This window comes from Physella acuta, unplaced genomic scaffold, assembly GCF_028476545.2.
Source record: "Physella acuta isolate Inbredline_101_S28 unplaced genomic scaffold, ASM2847654v3 ptg000747l, whole genome shotgun sequence".
NCBI lineage: Eukaryota > Metazoa > Mollusca > Gastropoda > Physidae > Physella > Physella acuta.
Window position 1 is genome coordinate 10,119 of NW_026732265.1, and position 20,509 is coordinate 30,627.

Sequence of the window (20,509 nt, forward strand, 5' to 3'; positions counted from 1 at the left end):
TTGAACCTAAGAAAGCACTGTGTCTATGTTGTTGTTGAGGCAATCTGTAACGTATCCACGCATTTTTTTTTAAACATTGATACTATCAAGTTTTGAACATTGATAATATCAAGTTTGGGTAAATCAATTTTTTGTTAAAGGTGCAAAACAACTGCAGACATGTTCCTATCGTCAAGTTGAGATACGTGTTAATCGTTTTTTTTTTTTACCTGGGTGATGACCTGAGTGAAAGACAGCAAGACAAGTCTACTTTCTCTTTTCATTATCGCCCCCTACCCCCACACTCCCCCCCCCCACAACAGGTAAATGGTTTTAAGTTCCCCCTACCTGAGTGACGTTTTATGATGTGGCGATAAAATGGGAGGGGGGTCGGAGGGGTGGGAAGGGTCACGTGTTCACCGTGTGAGAAGATTAATATTTAGACCGGCGTTGGTGAAAAACCTGGCCACATAGGCTACAACAATGGCTGGTTGGTTTTCTGCGGAGGTGCAATTGTTCCGGCCCATGCTTCTATAACAGGATAGGAGGTACAATTGTTCTGTGGATAGGAGGTACAATTGGTCTGTGGATAGGAGGTACAATTGGTCTGTGGATAGGAGGTACAATTGTTCTGTGTATAGCAGGTACAATTGTTCTGTGGATAGGAGGTACAATTGTTCTGTGGATAGGAGGTACAATTGTTTTGTGGATAGCAGGTACAATTGTTTTGGCCCTCGTTTCTATAACAGGATAGGAGGTACAATTGTTCTGTGAATAGGAGGTACAATTGGTCTGTGGATAGGAGGTACAATTTTGTTCTGTGGATAGGAGGTACAATTGTTCTGTGGATAGGAGGTACAATTGTTCTGTGGATAGGAGGTACAATTGTTCTGTGGATAGGAGGTACAATTGTTTTGTGGATAGCAGGTACAATTGTTTTGGCCCTCGTTTCTATAACAGGATAGGAGGTACAATTGTTCTGTGGATAAGAGGTACAATTGTTCTGTGGATAGGAGAGATACGCTAGGGTGCATCACTTCGCTTAAGTACCACTCTACAGATCGCTACACAACGCTAAAGCGCTTCACCATCTCGTGTTCTACATTACTGTAAAGTGCTACACGACGCCAAAGTGCTACACCACGCTAGAGTGCTACAAAACGCTGGAGCTACAATTTTCGTGATTACATTTATCTGCCAAACTACACACCACCAGCCTACGCCCAGTACTACAACACTTTCTAGGTGCTATACTACGCTAAAGTGCTATTCTACGCTAAAGTGCTACACTTCGCTAAAGTGCTACTACGTTCTCTACTAACCTACACACCACCATCAAAAGCCTAGTGCTACAATACATCTAGGTGCTACATCGAATACAGCTGTAGCAATACACTCCATAGCACCGGAAAGGCTTATGTTTTGAGCTGAAATCTAATTCATTGATTTATTGTGCTGTGATACATTTCTTTACACGTGAATTCAATTGTATTCCTTAAAACATTTCAGTGGAGTTGTTTCTTATCTAGTGTGTTCCAGATAAACTTTTAACACCCCCAGGTGCGTTGTCAATGCCAAACACCATTCACATTTCTAGACACTCCCATTGAAACTATTGTAGACTCCCATTGAAACTATTCTAGACTCCCATTGAAACTATTCTAGACTCCCATTGAAACTATTGTAGACTCCCATTAAAGCTATTCTATGCTTACATTAAAGCTATTCTAGACTCCCATTGAAACTATTGTAGACTCCCATTAAAGCTATTCTATGCTTACATTAAAGCTATTCTAGACTCCCATTGAAACTATTGTAGACTCCCATTAAAGCTATTCTATGCTTACATTAAAGCTATTCTAGACTCCCATTGAAACTATTCTAGACTCCCATTAAAGCTATTCTAGACACTCCCATTGAAACTATTCTAGACTCCCATTAAAGCTATTCTAGACTCCCATTGAAACTATTCTAGACTCCCATTAAAGCTATTCTAGGCTTACATTAAAGCTATTCTAGACTCCCATTGAAACTATTCTAGACTCCCATTAAAGCTATTCTAGACTCCCATTGAAACTATTCTAGACTCCCATTAAAGCTATTCTAGACACTCCCATTGAAACTATTCTAGACTCCCATTAAAGCTATTCTAGACACTCCCATTGAAACTATTCTAGACTCCCATTAAAGCTATTCTAGGCTTACATTAAAGCTATTCTAGACTCCCATTGAAACTATTCTAGACTCCCATTAAAGCTATTCTAGACTCCCATTGAAACTATTCTAGACTCCCATTAAAGCTATTCTAGACACTCCCATTGAAACTATTCTAGACTCCCATTAAAGCTATTCTATACTCTCCCATTAAAGCTATTCTAGATTTACATTAAAGCTTTTCTAGACTCCCCTTGAAGCTATTCTAGGCTTACATTAAAGCTATTCAAGACTTTCATTAAAGCTATTATAGACTTACATTAAAGCTATTCTAGGCTTACATTAAAGCTATTCTAGACTTACATTAAAGCTATTCTAGACTTACATTAAAGCTATTCTAGGCTTACATTAAAGCTATTGTAGACTTACATTAAAGCTATTCTAGACTTACATTAATTAAAGTATTCAGGATCCCCCAATTATAGCTATTCTAGACTCCCATTAAATCTATTGTAGACTCTCCCATTAAAGCTATTCAAGACTTACAAAAAAACTATTATAGAATACAATTCCAGTCTTATTTATGTATATAACCCATACTATTACAGAAACGATCTTAATCATATGATCTTATTTCACATGCTAAAATACATTACAACTAGTAAATCGTAATCCTTTGTTCAATATTATAGTGCATTTAAATCTATTGTTTTCATAGCTTTTTCTCTAAATAAAGAATTTAATTTTAGCTATATTGAATAGGTTTAAGAGGATATAAATATATCGACGGTATATTTTCTCCCGTTTGGATTCAGAATACACGGAAATCCACTCAGTCTAGAAAAATAAATCTTGTGCTAAAAATTCTGTGACAACCAATTCAAGACAAGCGCCCGTGCTAGTTGTAGTCTGTGTGACGTCAGGTGTGCTTTCTGTGGGGATACTTTGTGCTGTGCTGGTGGGTGCTCAGTGCTCGAGGTGAAAGGTTAATCTTCTGTGACCTCTAGGGGAACTTTTTCCCTCATGATATCACACACCTCCACTAAAGGAATCGTTACCTGCGTGTGGACACTATGGGTAATTCCAGCTCTAGAAGTAAGTACTAATTGGTATAGCCTTTGTTCGTTTGTTAGTATATATATATATATATATATATATATATATATATATATATATATATATATATATATATATATATATATATATATATATAGGCCTATATATATATAGGCCTATATATATATATAGGCCTATATATATATATAGGCCTATATATATAGGCCTATATATATATATATATATATATATATATATATATATATATATATATATATATATATATATATATATATATATAGGCCTATATATATATATATATATATAGGCCTATATATATATATATATATATATATAGGCCTATATATATATATATATATATATATAGGCCTATATATATATATATAGGCCTATATATATATATAGGCCTATATATATATATATAGGCCTATATATATATGTATAGGCCTATATATATATATATATATATATATATATATATATATATATATATATATATATATATATAGGCCTATATATATATGTATAGGCCTATATATATATATAGGCCTATATATATATATATATATAGGCCTATATATATATAGGCCTATATATATAGGCCTATATATATATAGGCCTATATATATAGGCCTATATATGTATATAGGCCTATACATATATATATAGGCCTATATATATATATATAGGGCTATATATGTATATATGTGTGTGTGTATGTATATATATATATATGTATATATATTGGTTAGTATATGTGTGTATATATATGTATATAAGTGTATATATATATAATATACATTATGCATCGCCCTTATATATATATATATATATATATATATATATATATATATATATATATATATATATATATATATATACGTCTAAATTAATTAGAAACCTTAATTTAAAATTACATTCAAAAATTATTTTGCTACTAATTATTTCAGTAACCGATTCAGTTCCGTATTGTAATAATCAGATTTCTACATAATTCGGGAGAATAAAAATTTAAAACATTCTTACAAAAAAAAAGAACAACAACTCTACATAAACACAACCACTGACGTACCAACTGGAATGTAAAACGAAAATTGAATACTTGAACTGTTTATTAAAAACATTTTAGCATAGTAAAGATACCTTTGGCAATTTTAGTCTTTATTTTTTTATCTTTCTTTCTCTGGCAAAGACGTTCGTTCTAGTGGGTCATTGTTAGCTTCTATATTAAAGTTAATTTGTATCATAATATAATAGCAATCACGACTTTTCCTTAATTACCTTTAATACGACTTTCAGGTGTGCTATTTACATTGTTTGTGATATACGTCAATGTTATATTTTCCTCTACACAGATCGTATATTTATCCTGTCGCTATAGTTTTATTTAAACAGATTAGCGACTATCCCACGCCAGGCATTTTTCTGCCAAAAAAATGTGTTTAGAATTAATTAAATGATTCAGATTCTACCATTCGAATGCGAATATTTCTTTAAAACTTATATACTTCGACTGCCATCTTTCACGTGTGTCGATTTTTGAGAATTTTAATTAATTCAAACGCCACCATCTGTATTTGAAAATAAAAATACATTTCAGGCTGTTCAAAATGCATAATTTATTGGAAAAAAAAAATTATGAAAATCTTAATCAATTCAAATACCATAATTAGTTATAAAAAATTGATAAAAATTGTAGCAATTCGAATACGACAATTATTCATACAAATTGATACAAACGTTAAAAAGCTTACATACGACAATTTAGTTGTAACAACTGCTATCAATTTTAACGGCTCCAATACGACAATGTAATATAATTGTAAAATATGCTAAGAACGTTAAAAAGCTTAAATACGACAATTTAGTTGTAAAAAATGCTGAAAATTTTAAACGGCTCAAATACGCCAATTTAATTGTAAAATATGCTAAAAATGTTTAAAAGCTTAAATACGACAATTTAATTGTAAAAATTGCTGACAATTTTAGCGGCTCCAATACGACAATTTAATTGTAAAATTTGCTAAAAACGTTAAAAAGCTTAAATACAACAATTTAATTGTAAAAGTTGCTAAAAATTTTAGCGGCTCCAATACGACAATTTAATTGTAAAATATGCTAAAAATGTTAAAAAGCTGAAATACAACAATTTAATTGTAAAAAAATGCTGTACATACCAAAACAATGTATGGGGCCCCAATAACGGGTGCAGCTTATATTTAACATAGCTCACCATGTCAACAATGACCGACCAATTGTTTTATTTGCCGCGGTCATACAATGCAAGTCACGTTACCGTCTCCACATTTAGAAACATCGGTCACGTGATGTAATGCGCCCTAAACATTCCTCACCCTTAAATACTCTGTACGGGATTTACCTAAGTTTATAAATAGATCTATAGACAATGTTTTACTTGTGACGTATTCACTCCTCATGTTTTACTTGTGACGTAGCCTCTCGCCATGTTTTACATGTGACGTAATCACGAGTACACCTGTGTTGGGTTAAACAGCTACTTGTGTTGTGTGGGTGTCATGTCGTTCTGGTCCGTTTGTTTTTAAGGTCATCTCGACCTTTGACATGAGTAGAAACTGACGTCTGCTACTTGAGTGTGTTATGTTGGTGTATGGATTGGTCGCGGGGAATGTGACTTGTCCGATTACAATAAACAGGGGAAGTAACCGTCTCTAATGTCACATTACATAAGGGAAGTAACTTGTCACAATACCAATAGTAGGTGATCTATAATTTTATGATTGAAAACTGACTCTAAAACTTTTAGCAACAACAACGTAATAGCATATTCGCTCAGGGAAAGGTAACTGGTTCAAATTGCGTTTTACAAAGGGGAGGTAACTGATGGGAATCAGAAGGCGTAGCGACCGATTCTTGCGTCCGTGGCGGACTATCAACTTTTCGACCCCTTCGCCTCATGTGTATGATTATTCACAAGGATATTGGCAAAAAAAGCGCTCCCCCCCCCCCCCGTTAGGAAAGGTCGGTGGCGCTTGTTACCAACCACTGTCCATTAATGGTTTTTATGGTTCGTGTCAGACATTTGATGTAGAAAACAATTAAATAAGCCGTAAAACCGAGCAGTGGTCTATTTTCCATAGCTTTGAACGTATATACTTTTCTAATGCAGCTCAAAATTAGCTTTTTAATTATCTTTTTCCAACCCATTGCCCCCCTCCCCACCCTAAGGTCGACGCCCGGTGCGGCCGCCCCACCCACCCTCCCTTAGCCACGCCTCTGGTTGGAATATTTTATTGTGCAGGGGAATTAACTGGTCCTAATACATTTTTGGTTAGGGGAGGTAATCGCTTGATACTGTCTTATAGAATAAAAGCCGACCGGATCGACTAAATGATCTGTATGGCTGGGATGGGGGTACGAAATTAATGAGAAAAGTATTTCTTACTAGAAAAAAATATCACTAATGAGAAAAACATCTTTTATGATGAAAATATAAAATATGATGAAAATACCCCCCCCCCCCCGACCCCTTTCTGACCAACTCAAGATCTCCAGAGTTCTCTGTCCTGGGTTATTATTTGATTGCCTTCCAGATGTAGCTCATCTTTGTGGTGGCTGCGTCGTGAAAAAAAATATCATAATGAGAAAAAATATCATCAGAAAAATATCACTTGGGAGAAATATATTATGAGAAAAATATTGTGTAAAATAATGTGACAAAAATATAATGAGAAAAATATAATGAGAAAAATATAATGAGAAAAATATAATGAGAAAAATATAATGAAAAAAAAACTAATATTAGAAAAATCGTTTGTGAGAAAATTATCAATTATGAGAAAAATATCACTTACGAGAAAAATAACACTTATGAGAAAAATATTTTGCAATAAAATTATCACTTATGAGAAAAATATCACTTATGAGAAAAATAACACTTATGAGAAAAATATCACTTAAGAGAAAAATAACACTTATGAGAAAAATAGGACGTATGAGAAAAACATCACTTAAGAAAAAAAAAAGATCACTTTCATGAAATGTTGATTTAATGTCTCTCAGAGTTAAACGTCACATTTTTATTCATAAAACCTACTCAAGCCTCAGGCGCATAAGTGGGAGTGAGTGGGGCGGGGCCCCCTCCCATACTGGGAGTAACATAACCCACAACCCTTCAGACGGCAGTAAATCATACCACAGGGCTAAACCCAAACGTTAATCCTAGCTTCTCTACCACGAGAACAATACGAGTGCTCTAACGCACCAGCTTTATCCACAACACTTACCCAAGCTCTTCCGCCGTGAAGGTCAATGACCCCGTGGCTAAATATTTAACATGCGTCCCACGTCACTCTACTACATCAGTGGCCGGCAACGTGTCCGGCATCCGGCTTTTCAAACGATTGTGGGCCTTCTTAAATTTTATTATTCTTTGAAACCTATTCTCGATATAACAGTTGAAGTTTTTTTTTTTTTTTTTTTTTTTTTTTTTTTAATTTTATATGGCAGACGTTTATTTTAATGCAACGTTCATCAGAATAAGGCATCAAGACTGTAATACAACTTTAATTACTATTATTTAAACACAATATTTAAAAAAGAAATTACCTCAATCATGTAATATACAGCGTCAGTTTGCATTGCCATGTTCGCTTTAGTATTACAGTTTTCATCATCGACTTGTGAGGACTGATGCAGATTTACAATAGTAATACTTCTTTCTGACATATACTTTCATTCATTTTAAGATGGTTTACTTATACGTAATTATTTGTAAAAGAATTATTAAAGTGGCTTTCAGAAAACATTGACAACCTCTTTCTCTTTTTGCAAAGTACCTAACCGAATTTTTATATTTGAGAATAGATAATCTAAGTTTCAGTTTTAAAGTGACGAAAAATTAACTGTTTATGTCCAAACGTTATCTGTGTACATAGTCCAAGATGGAGATTTTCACCTTATGATTGTCTCACTTTTGTCTTCTAACTGTACAAGACAAAGACTGTCCCCCATTTGATTACAAATGTCAACAGTGAATATGTCCAAAATTGTCTCCCTTTAGCATAATGTTCATGATAAAGATCGAGGTTTTAAATGTCAGCAGTGTAGTCTAGTTGTTAATTAAAATGTGCTCAACCAAGATCCAAAATTGTCTTCCTTTTGTTTACAATTTCCACACAGAAAATTGTCTCCCTTTCGTCTAACATGCCCACGGTAAGAATTGTTTCCCTTTTGTTTAAAATGTCCACTGTGAGAATTATCTCCCTTTTGTCTAAAATGTCCACGACGAAGATTCTCTCCCTTTAGTCACTGTGAAAATTGTCTCTCATCTTTTGGACTAAAATATTTAGAATCGTCTCCCTTATGTCTAAAATGTCCACTTTGTCTCCCTTTTAGTCACTGTGAGAATCGTCTCATCTTTTGGACCGTGAAGATCGTCTCCCTTTTGTCTAAAATATTGAGAATTATCTCCCTTGTTAATCTCACCATCGAACTGTTGTCGCCTCCAGTCTGAATACTGTGGCGCGAAACTTTATGATTCTCTCCTTAAATGTAGTGTAGCTGCAGGCAACACAGAGACGGCCCCTGGTTGGTCGAATCAGATCACGTGACTAATTATAATAAAGGATAGATGTGCGATTGATGATATCGGAGGTTCAGAATTCGCTACGACGTGTCGGGTATGGGTCAGGTTTCTGTGTGTTATCTGATTTGTACTTTAGATGGGACTGTTCGGGTCTGGTAAGGAGAAGTTTTGTATTTTAGATGGGACTGTTCGGGTCTGGTAAGGAGAAGTTTTGTATTTTAGATGGGACTGTTCGGGTCAGGCAAGGAGAAGTTTTGTACTTTAGATGGGACTGTTCGGGTCAGGCAAGGAGAAGTTTTGTATTTTAGATGGGACTGTTCGGGTCAGGCAAGGAGAAGTTTTGTATTTTAGATGGGACTGTTCGGGCCTGGTATGGGGAAGTTTTGTATTTTAGATGGGACTGTTCGGGTCTGGTAAGGAGAAGTTTTGTATTTTAGATGGGACTGTTCGGGTCAGGCAAGGAGAAGTTTGTATTTTAGATGGGACTGTTCGGGTCAGGCAAGGAGAAGTTTTGTATTTTAGATGGGACTGTTCGGGTCTGGTAAGGAGAAGTTTTGTATTTTAGATGGGACTGTTCGGGTCAGGCAAGGAGAAGTTTTGTATTTTAGATGGGACTGTTCGGGTCAGGCAAGGAGAAGTTTTGTATTTTAGATGGGACTGTTCGGGTCAGGCAAGGAGAAGTTTTGTATTTTAGATGGGACTGTTCGGGTCAGGCAAGGAGAAGTTTTGTATTTTAGATGGGACTGTTCGGGTCAGGCAAGGAGAAGTTTTGTATTTTAGATGGGACTGTTCGGGTCAGGCAAGGAGAAGTTTTGTATTTTAGATGGGACTGTTCGGGTCTGGTAAGGGAAAGATTTGTACTTTAGAAGGGACTGTTCGGGTCTGGTAAGGAGAAGTTTTGTATTTTAGATGGGACTGTTCGGGTCAGGTAAGGAGAAGTTTTGTATTTTAGATGGGACTGTTCGGGCCTGGTAAGGAGAAGTTTTGTATTTTAGATGGGACTGTTCGGGTCAGGTAAGGAGAAGTTTTGTATTTTAGATGGGACTGTTTGGGTCAGGCAAGGAGAAGTTTTGTATTTTAGATAAGACTATTCGGGTCAGGCAAGGAGAAGTTTGTATTTTAGATGGGACTGTTCGGGTCTGGTAAGGAGAAGTTTTGTATTTTAGATGGGACTGTTCGGGTCAGGCAAGGAGAAGTTTTGTATTTTAGATGGGACTGTTCGGGTCAGGCAAGGAGAAGTTTTGTATTTTAGATGGGACTGTTCGGGTCAGGCAAGGAGAAGTTTTGTATTTTAGATGGGACTGTTCGGGTCTGGCAAGGAGAAGTTTTGTATTTTAGATGGGACTGTTCGGGTCAGGCAAGGAGAAGTTTTGTATTTTAGATGGGACTGTTCGGGCCTGGTATGGGGAAGTTTTGTATTTTAGATGGGACTGTTCGGGTCTGGTAAGGAGAAGTTTTGTATTTTAGATGGGACTGTTCGGGTCAGGCAAGGAGAAGTTTGTATTTTAGATGGGACTGTTCGGGTCAGGCAAGGAGAAGTTTTGTATTTTAGATGGGACTGTTCGGGTCTGGTAAGGAGAAGTTTTGTATTTTAGATGGGACTGTTCGGGTCAGGCAAGGAGAAGTTTTGTATTTTAGATGGGACTGTTCGGGTCAGGCAAGGAGAAGTTTTGTATTTTAGATGGGACTGTTCGGGTCAGGCAAGGAGAAGTTTTGTATTTTAGATGGGACTGTTCGGGTCAGGCAAGGAGAAGTTTTGTATTTTAGATGGGACTGTTCGGGTCAGGCAAGGAGAAGTTTTGTATTTTAGATGGGACTGTTCGGGTCAGGCAAGGAGAAGTTTTGTATTTTAGATGGGACTGTTCGGGTCTGGTAAGGGAAAGATTTGTACTTTAGAAGGGACTGTTCGGGTCTGGTAAGGAGAAGTTTTGTATTTTAGATGGGACTGTTCGGGTCAGGTAAGGAGAAGTTTTGTATTTTAGATGGGACTGTTCGGGCCTGGTAAGGAGAAGTTTTGTATTTTAGATGGGACTGTTCGGGTCAGGTAAGGAGAAGTTTTGTATTTTAGATGGGACTGTTTGGGTCAGGCAAGGAGAAGTTTTGTATTTTAGATAAGACTATTCGGGTCAGGCAAGGAGAAGTTTGTATTTTAGATGGGACTGTTCGGGTCTGGTAAGGAGAAGTTTTGTATTTTAGATGGGACTGTTCGGGTCAGGCAAGGAGAAGTTTTGTATTTTAGATGGGACTGTTCGGGTCAGGCAAGGAGAAGTTTTGTATTTTAGATGGGACTGTTCGGGTCAGGCAAGGAGAAGTTTTGTATTTTAGATGGGACTGTTCGGGTCTGGCAAGGAGAAGTTTTGTATTTTAGATGGGACTGTTCGGGTCAGGCAAGGAGAAGTTTTGTATTTTAGATGGGACTGTTCGGGTCAGGCAAGGAGAAGTTTTGTATTTTAGATGGGACTGTTCGGGTCAGGCAAGGAGAAGTTTTGTATTTTAGATGGGACTGTTCGGGTCAGGCAAGGAGAAGTTTTGTATTTTAGATGGGACTGTTCGGGTCAGGCAAGGAGAAGTTTTGTATTTTAGATGGGACTGTTCGGGTCAGGCAAGGAGAAGTTTTGTATTTTAGATGGGACTGTTCGGGCCTGGTAAGGAGAAGTTTTGTATTTTAGATGGGACTGTTCGGGCCTGGTAAGGAGAAGTTTTGTATTTTAGATGGGACTGTTCGGGTCTGGTAAGGGAAAGATTTGTACTTTAGAAGGGACTGTTCGGGTCTGGTAAGGAGAAGTTTTGTATTTTAGATGGGACTGTTCGGGTCAGGCAAGGAGAAGTTTTGTATTTTAGATGGGACTGTTCGGGTCAGGTAAGGAGAAGTTTTGTATTTTAGATGGGACTGTTCGGGCCTGGTAAGGAGAAGTTTTGTATTTTAGATGGGACTGTTCGGGTCAGGTAAGGAGAAGTTTTGTATTTTAGATGGGACTGTTCGGGTCTGGTAAGGAGAAGTTTTGTATTTTAGATGGGACTGTTCGGGTCTGGTAAGGGAAAGTTTTGTATTTTAGATGGGACTGTTCGGGTCTGGTAAGGGAAAGATTTGTACTTTAGATGGGACTGTTCGGGTCTGGTAAGGAGAAGTTTTGTATTTTAGATGGGACTGTTCGGGTCTGGTAAGGGAAAGATTTGTACTTTAGATGGGACTGTTCGGGTCTGGTAAGGGAAAGATTTGTACTTTAGATGGGACTGTTCGGGTCTGGTAAGGAGAAGTTTTGTATTTTAGATGGGACTGTTCGGGTCTGGCAAGGAGAAGTTTTGTATTTTAGATGGGACTGTTTGGGTCTGGTAAGGAGAAGTTTTGTATTTTAGATGGGACTGTTCGGGTCTGGTAAGGAGAAGTTTTGTATTTTAGATGGGACTGTTCGGGTCTGGCAAGGAGAAGTTTTGTATTTTAGATGGGACTGTTCGGGTCTGGTAAGGAGAAGTTTTGTATTTTAGATGGGACTGTTCGGGTCTGGTAAGGAGAAGTTTTGTATTTTAGATGGGACTGTTCGGGTCTGGTAAGGGAAAGATTTGTACTTTAGAAGGGACTGTTCGGGTCTGGTAAGGGAAAGATTTGTACTTTAGAAGGGACTGTTCGGGTCTGGTAAGGGAAAGATTTGTACTTTAGAAGGGACTGTTCGGGTCTGGTAAGGGAAAGATTTGTACTTTAGAAGGGACTGTTCGGGTTTGGTAAGGGGAAGTTTTGCACTTCACATGGGACTGTTTGGGTCTGGCAAAGGGAAGTTTTGTACTTCAGATGATACTGTTCGGGTCAGGTATGGGGAAGTATTTTTGATGGTACTGTTCGAGTCTAGCAAGGGAAAGTTTTGTACTTTACATTGGACTGTTCGGGTGTGGTAAGGGATAGTTTTGTAGTCTCCCCCTTCAGACAAAATAAGAAAACAAACCCGCCCATCCCGCAGCCTTTAATTTTAATTTTTTTTTCTCCAAATTACGATCTGTTAATGGTTTAAAAAAAGGGGATTTAATGGAAAATCTTTCAGGCATTTTTTACGATGTGGAGGGGAGGGGGGGGGGCAGATCCACGACACTGCGTCCCTAGATCAACTGCCCTCGACGAAATAGAAAAAAAGATATCTTTTATATAAAAAATCGAAAAATATATGTTGTATGAAAAATCGAAAAGTAGGCCTATATGTTTTAGATAAAAAAGTAGAAAACTATATTATTTATAAAACTATAAAAATACATATTATATACAAAAATATACTTTTCCCAGCGTCCGTCCCATAAAATTTTAAGCGCGCCCCAGAAAGTTACACCACCCCCCCCCCCCCCCCCCCCCCCCCGGAATATAATGTCTGAAATAACCCCCGATCAACCGTTTCATAAATTACAATGGAAAACTGTCCGGGTCTTTAAAAACGTTTTATGCCAGAGTCATGTATCTCTGTGGCGGGGTTTTAATTTATCAGTTCCCACGAACGAAACGGTGATCGATTGAAATCAATACATATCGATCGACATTTGATAAAGAACGCGGAGAAAAAAAGCAATTTCCTCCGCAGTATAATCTTTTGTTATGTTGTGTGTGTGTCGTTTTGTGTGTCGGTGTGTGTGTGGGGGGGGGGGGGGGATGAGAGTGCTGATAATAAATCAGCAATCGAGTCGTGTTGGCTGATATCTGTGTTCTATTACAATCTTCCCATTCTTCACTGTTTAATTGAACGGGAAATGACGTCATCAGTTTTTGAGTAGGTCCCATGACTGTTAAAGTCGGTATCTCTACGCTATGCGGGCATAACTGCTGTTTATATTTTCACGCGAAATTTTTATGTCACATTTTTAGTTTGAGAAATTAATTTTTATGTGTCCACAAACTTATGTTAGATACTTGAGATAGACAAATTAATTTTATTTCTATGAGTAAACACAATTATGTCAGATATTTTTAGGGTTAACAATGAAATGTGTTTGTACGCAGAGGCGTAGCGAGGGGGGGGGGGGGGCGGGGGGTGCGGACCGCACCGGGTGACACCATTTAGAAGGGTGACATCAAGGCAAAAAATAGCAAAATATATGGATAAAAATTTGAGGGGAGGGGTGCAAATCGAACGTTTGAAGGGGGAGGGTGCAAATCGAAAATTTGAGGGGGGGGGGTGCAAATCGAATATTTGAAAGTTTATCCCCGGGAAGGGTCGCTACGCCTCTGGGGGGTGACACCATTAAGTGCCGGACCGGGTGACACCCGACCTCGCTACGCCACTGTATGTACCCAAAACGTATGTCAGCCATTTTAGAGCGAGAAATTATTTCTAGAATCTATACGTACACACGAAATAGACTTGAAAAGCTGGTTCCAAATGGTTCCAAATTTGTGTTGCCAGAAAGCATATTTTTCAAGTAAAATTTAATATTTTATGACATTTGTGTAGTAAGAACAAAATTACTCCCGGTTTCATTAAGGCTAGAAATAGTCAAGTATGGACTGAGTTCCTAGCGTTCAGATGGAACGCGTGGTGGGACGGTAGAGTACACAACTGCTAGCCCAAAAGTCTTGGGGTCGGGTCCCAGATCTTTAGTCACTAGGACGTCCCTGAGTCACCCAGCTCTGATGGGTACCCGACTCACGTAAGGGAAAGTAAAAGCAGCTGGGCATAGTGCTGACCACACTATCCCCTGCAAACGCCGAGGTCACACAAACAGATGAACTCTACTTCACCTACCCTAACTGACATTCAGGTTGTGCCAAAAAAGGCAAAGCTCTAATCTAGAATCTTCCGTCACGACATCCACAGGTCACGTACACGTGGAGGGGGGGGGGGAGGGCTAATCAGACGATCGTCTGCAATCAGTCACCACCAGGCCGTTCATCATTGTGTCCGCTTGTTTGTGTGACGGTGGCCGGACTAAACTGGCCAGGTGACAGCTGGGGAGTGGGATGAAACCAGCCTGGCAAGTCTGAAATATGGAGAGTAAATAGTCTTGTCAACACGGTGATGGGTCTGGTGGGAGGGGGGGGGGAGCTGGGTGGTTCTCACATTGATTAATGGGGGTAGACGGTTAACTGTTTTCATAGTGGTCGGGGGTGGGGGGTCAGCTATACTTACACTGGTCAGTGGTGAAGGTCAACTGTCCTCACACTGGGGGTCAACTGTCCTCACATTGGGGGTCAACTGTCCTCCTCACACTGGGGGTCAACTGTCCTCCTCACACTGGGGGTCAACTGTCCTCCTAACACTGGGGGTCAACTGTCCTCACACTGGAGGTCAACTGTCCTCCTCACACTGGGGGTCAACTGTCCTCCTCACACTGGGGGTCAACTGTCCTCCTCACACTGGGGGTCAACTGTCCTCCTCACACTGGGGGTCAACTGTCCTCCTCACACTGGGGGTCAACTGTCCTCACACTGGGGGTCAACTGTCCTCACACTGGGGGTCAACTGTCCTCCTCACACTGGGGGTCAACTGTCCTCCTCACACTGGGGGTCAACTGTCCTCACACTGGGGGTCAACTGTCCTCACACTGGGGGTCAACTGTCCTCCTCACACTGGGGGTCAACTGTCCTCCTCACACTGGGGGTCAACTGTCCTCCTCACACTGGGGGTCAACTGTCCTCACACTGGGGGTCAACTGTCCTCACACTGGGGGTCAGCTGTCCTTACACTGGGGGTCAACTGTCCTCACACTGGGGGTCAACTGTCCTCCTCACACTGGGGGTCAACTGTCCTCCTCACACTGGGGGTCAACTGTCCTCCTCACACTGGGGGTCAACTGTCCTCACATTGGGGGTCAGCTGCCCTCACAATGGGGGTCAACTGTCCTCACACTGGGGATCAACTGCCCTCACAATGGGGGTCAGCTGTCCTTACACTGGGGGTCAACTGTCCTCCTCACACTGGGGGTCAACTGTCCTCCTCACACTGGGGGTCAACTGTCCTCCTCACACTGGGGGTCAACTGTCCTCCTCACACTGGGGATCAACTGTCCTCCTCACACTGGGGGTCAACTGTCCTCCTCACACTGGGGGTCAACTGTCCTCCTCACACTGGGGGTCAGCTGTCCTTACACTGGGGGTCAACTGTCCTCCTCACACTGGGGATCAACTGTCCTCACACTGGGGGTCAACTGTCCTCCTCACACTGGGGGTCAACTGTCCTCCTCACACTGGGGGTCAACTGTCCTCCTCACACTGGGGGTCAACTGTCCTCCTCACACTAGGGGTCAACTGTCCTCACACCGGGGGTCAACTGTCCTCACACCGGGGGTCAACTGTCCTCCTCACACTGGGGGTCAACTGTCCTCCTCACACTGGGGGTCAACTGTCCTCCTCACACTGGGGGTCAACTGTCCTCACACTGGGGGTCAACTGTCCTCCTCACACTAGGGGTCAACTGTCCTCACACTGGGGGTCAACTGTCCTCACACTGGGGGTCAACTGTCCTCCTCACACTGGGGGTCAACTGCCCTCACACTGGGGGTCAACTGTCCTCACACTGGGGGTCAACTGTCCTCACACTGAGTCAACTGTCCTCCTCACACTGGGGGTCAAATGTCCTCACACTGGGGGTCAACTGTCCTCACACTGGGGTTCAACTGTCCTCACACTGGGGGTCAACTGTCCTCACACTGGGGGTCAACTGTCCTCCTCACACTGGGGGTCAACTGTCCTCCTCACACTGGGGGTCAACTGTCCTCACACTGGGGGTCAAATGTCCTCACACTGGGGGTCAACTGTCCTCCTCACACTGGGGGTCAACTGTCCTCCTCAAACTGGGGGTCAACTGTCCTCACACTGGGGGTCAACTGTCCTCCTCACACTGGGGGTCAACTGTCCTCACACTGGGGGTCAACTGTCCTCCTCACACTGGGGGTCAACTGTCCTCCTCACACTGGGGGTCAACTGTCCTCACACTGGGGGTCAGCTGTCCTTACACTGGGGGTCAACTGTCCTCACACTGGGGATCAACTGCCCTCACAATGGGGGTCAACTGTCCTCCTCACACTGGGGGTCAACTGTCCTCACACTGGGGGTCAACTGCCCTCACAATGGGGGTCAACTGTCCTCACACTGGGGGTCAACTGTCCTCACACTGGGGGTCAGCTGTCCTTACACTGGGGGTCAACTGTCCTCACACTGGGGGTCAACTGTCCTCACACTGGGGGTCAACTGCCCTCACAATGGGGGTCAACTGTCCTCACACTGGGGATCAACTGCCCTCACAATGGGGGTCAACTGTCCTCCTCACACTGGGGGTCAACTGTCCTCACACTGGGGGTCAACTGCCCTCACAATGGGGGTCAACTGTCCTCACACTGGGGGTCAACTGTCCTCACACTGGGGATCAACTGCCCTCACAATGGGGGTCAACTGTCCTCCTCACACTGGGGGTCAACTGCCCTCACAATGGGGGTCAACTGTCCTCACACTAGGGGTCAACTGTCCTCACACTGGGGGTCAACTGTCCTCACACTGGGGGTCAACTGTCCTCACACTGGGGATCAACTGCCCTCACAATGGGGGTCAACTGTCCTCCTCACACTGGGGGTCAACTGTCCTCACACTGGGGGTCAACTGCCCTCACAATGGGGGTCAACTGTCCTCACACTGGGGATCAACTGCCCTCACAATGGGGGTCAGCTGTCCTTACACTGGGGGTCAACTGTCCTCACACTGGGGGTCAACTGTCCTCCTCACACTGGGGGTCAACTGTCCTCCTCACACTGGGGGTCAACTGTCCTCCTCACACTGGGGGTCAGCTGTCCTTACACTGGGGGTCAACTGTCCTCCTCACACTGGGGATCAACTGTCCTCCTCACACTGGGGCTCAACTGTCCTCCTCACACTGGGGGTCAACTGTCCTCACACTGGGGGTCAACTGCCCTCACAATGGGGGTCAACTGTCCTCACACTGGGGGTCAACTGTCCTCATACTGGGGGTCAACTGTCCTCCTCACACTGGGGGTCAACTGTCCTCCTCACACTGGGGGTCAACTGTCCTCCTCACACTGGGGGTCAACTGTCCTCACACAGGGGGTCAACTGTCCTCACACTGGGGGTCAACTGTCCTCCTCACACTGGGGGTCAACTGTCCTCCTCACACTGGGGGTCAACTGTCCTCACACTGGGGGTCAGCTGTCCTCACACTGGGGGTCAACTGTCCTCCTCACACTGGGGGTCAACTGTCCTCCTCACACTGGGGGTCAACTGTCCTCCTCACACTGGGGGTCAACTGTCCTCACACTGGGGGTCAACTGTCCTCACACTGGGGGTCAACTGTCCTCCTCACACTGGGGGTCAACTGTCCTCACACTGGGGATCAACTGCCCTCACAATGGGGGTCAACTGTCCTCCTCACACTGGGGGTCAACTGCCCTCACAATGGGGGTCAACTGTCCTCACACTGGGGGTCAACTGTCCTCACACTGGGGGTCAGCTGTCCTTACACTGGGGGTCAACTGTCCTCACACTGGGGATCAACTGCCCTCACAATGGGGGTCAACTGTCCTCCTCACACTGGGGGTCAACTGTCCTCACACTGGGGGTCAACTGTCCTCCTCACACTGGGGGTCAACTGTCCTCCTCACACTGGGGGTCAACTGTCCTCCTCACACTGGGGGTCAACTGTCCTCCTCACACTGGGGGTCAACTGTCCTCCTCACACTGGGGGTCAACTGTCCTCCTCACACTGGGGGTCAACTGTCCTCCTCACACTGGGGGTCAACTGTCCTCCTCACACTGGGGGTCAACTGTCCTCACACTGGGGGTCAACTGTCCTCCTCACACTGGGGGTCAACTGTCCTCCTCACACTGGGGGTCAACTGTCCTCACACTGGGGGTCAACTGTCCTCACACTGGGGGTCAACTGAGGGTCACACTAGACACATATATCTTTAGTGTTTTGTACCGCAACAATAAAGAAAACATTTTCTAATCCTTATCAAAAATGGCGTGTTTTGTTTTTCTTTTGTTGTATTTGAACACAATCACGCATCATGGGTTGTTTTATTTTCTCAAAGACGCACGAATCGCTATACAGCTGCTAATTTCATTATCATATCGTAAGTTTATTAATAGTTGTATCACTTTGAGAACCCCTGTAACATTTCATAGTACATCATTAGTCGAGGCAAACAGTTCCTAGGAATTGTCGACAGTGTCTTTATAAAAAAAAAAAAAAAACAACCTATGACTGTTTACAAAATCTCCCCCCCCCTCTCCCCTCTTCATCCCCTCTCACCTTTCAGATTCACACGTCTTTGATTGATGGATAGAACTAGACATGAAACGCCTTCAGGAAAACAACATCGCGTCTTGTGTCTCTGGCGATAGAATCTGGGCTGACGTGATTTAGGAGAGTCGAGATGTTGACAAGATAAGAGTCACATCAAATTAGACTCGGGCTTTACTTCATATGACTCCCACACACACGTATATAAATGCATATCTGTATATATATATATATATATATATATATATATATATATATATATATATATATATATATATATATACAATATAGGTCTATATTACAAATTATATATATATATATATATATATATATATAGGTCTATATTACAAATTATATATATATATATATATATATATATATATATATATATATATATATATATATATATATATATGAATGACTGTATAACATGACTATTTATGTATATATATAAGCTTGTATACATTTATGAAAATTACAGAAAAAATAAATAGATTTAGGAGAAATGAAAAAAAAGCTGAAAATAGATTAAAAAGGAAATCACGTGTCAGAAAAACGAGACGAAAATAGCACACATTTTATGGATACGCAACTAGCACCAGTACTCGGTCATCTCCCCTTATACAGGGACATAACCCACATCATAAAAAAAAAACTAGGCTGCTTTTACAGCTAGCTTCACATATGGGAATAAGTACTCAAAGACAAATAACAGTTCCATTTGGTCCAGTCAATACATGCCCCCCCCACCCCGCTCCCCCCCTCCCCCCTCCCCAATCCCGTCTGCGCCAATGGCCAAATAAAATGGTTGAGTGAACCAAACTCGCGTCGAACCGGAAGTAGCATGGTGCTCAAGGATCTCTACTTTCATTATCTGGAGAGCAGCGAATCCGTCCTGGGTGGAGGAGAGTGCATTTACACCAGGGGAGGACTGAGTGATGGGAGGGGGGAGAAGAGGAGGAGGGAATAAAGAGGGTAATCAGGTTATAGAAAACAAAGAGGAATAATGGAGTTGGGGGGGGGGGAGATAACGGAAGAGGGGGTAGGTAATAGGTTACATGGGACTATAGATATAACACCTACGTGAAGGAGGGGGGGGGGGAAGCGTGGGTGCAGGTAAGAAAGATGCGCTCAGCCTTACAGAACCATCTACCTCATCTAACCTCATCTACCTCACTTAGAATAATACGTACAATCTTTCAAGAACAGACAATCTTCTTTGTGTTGGTTTGTTTTCTTGCCCATTTTTAACTCAATTTATCTGGCAGTCAGCTGAGAGCCTGGAATGTTGCCTTTGTTTTTTCTTCGGGGTGTTGTGTTGGGCGATTTCTTAGGCATTATTGGGGAGGTTTGTTATGCCTTGTGGAGAAGTTTGTTAGGCCCTATTGGGGAGGTTTGTCAGGCTTTATTTAGGAGGTTTGTTTGGCCTTATTGGGGAGGTGTGCTATGCCTTATTGGGGAGGTGTGCTATGCCTTATTGGGGAGGTTTGCTATGCCTTATTGGGGAGGT

General features: G+C 41.8%; 1 protein-coding gene across 1 annotated transcript in view; it reads left to right on the forward strand.

Annotated features, from left to right (window-relative positions):
* Positions 1-2,683: 2,683 nt before the first annotated feature.
* The window catches only part of LOC131950253 (uncharacterized), a 71,710-nt gene continuing 53,884 nt past the window's right edge, over positions 2,684-20,509 (forward strand). The window contains exon 1 of the mRNA XM_059312326.1: positions 2,684-3,228. Within this exon, the coding sequence (XP_059168309.1) occupies positions 3,207-3,228 (22 nt within the window). The 5' untranslated portion in view covers positions 2,684-3,206. The remainder of the gene's footprint in view (positions 3,229-20,509) is intronic.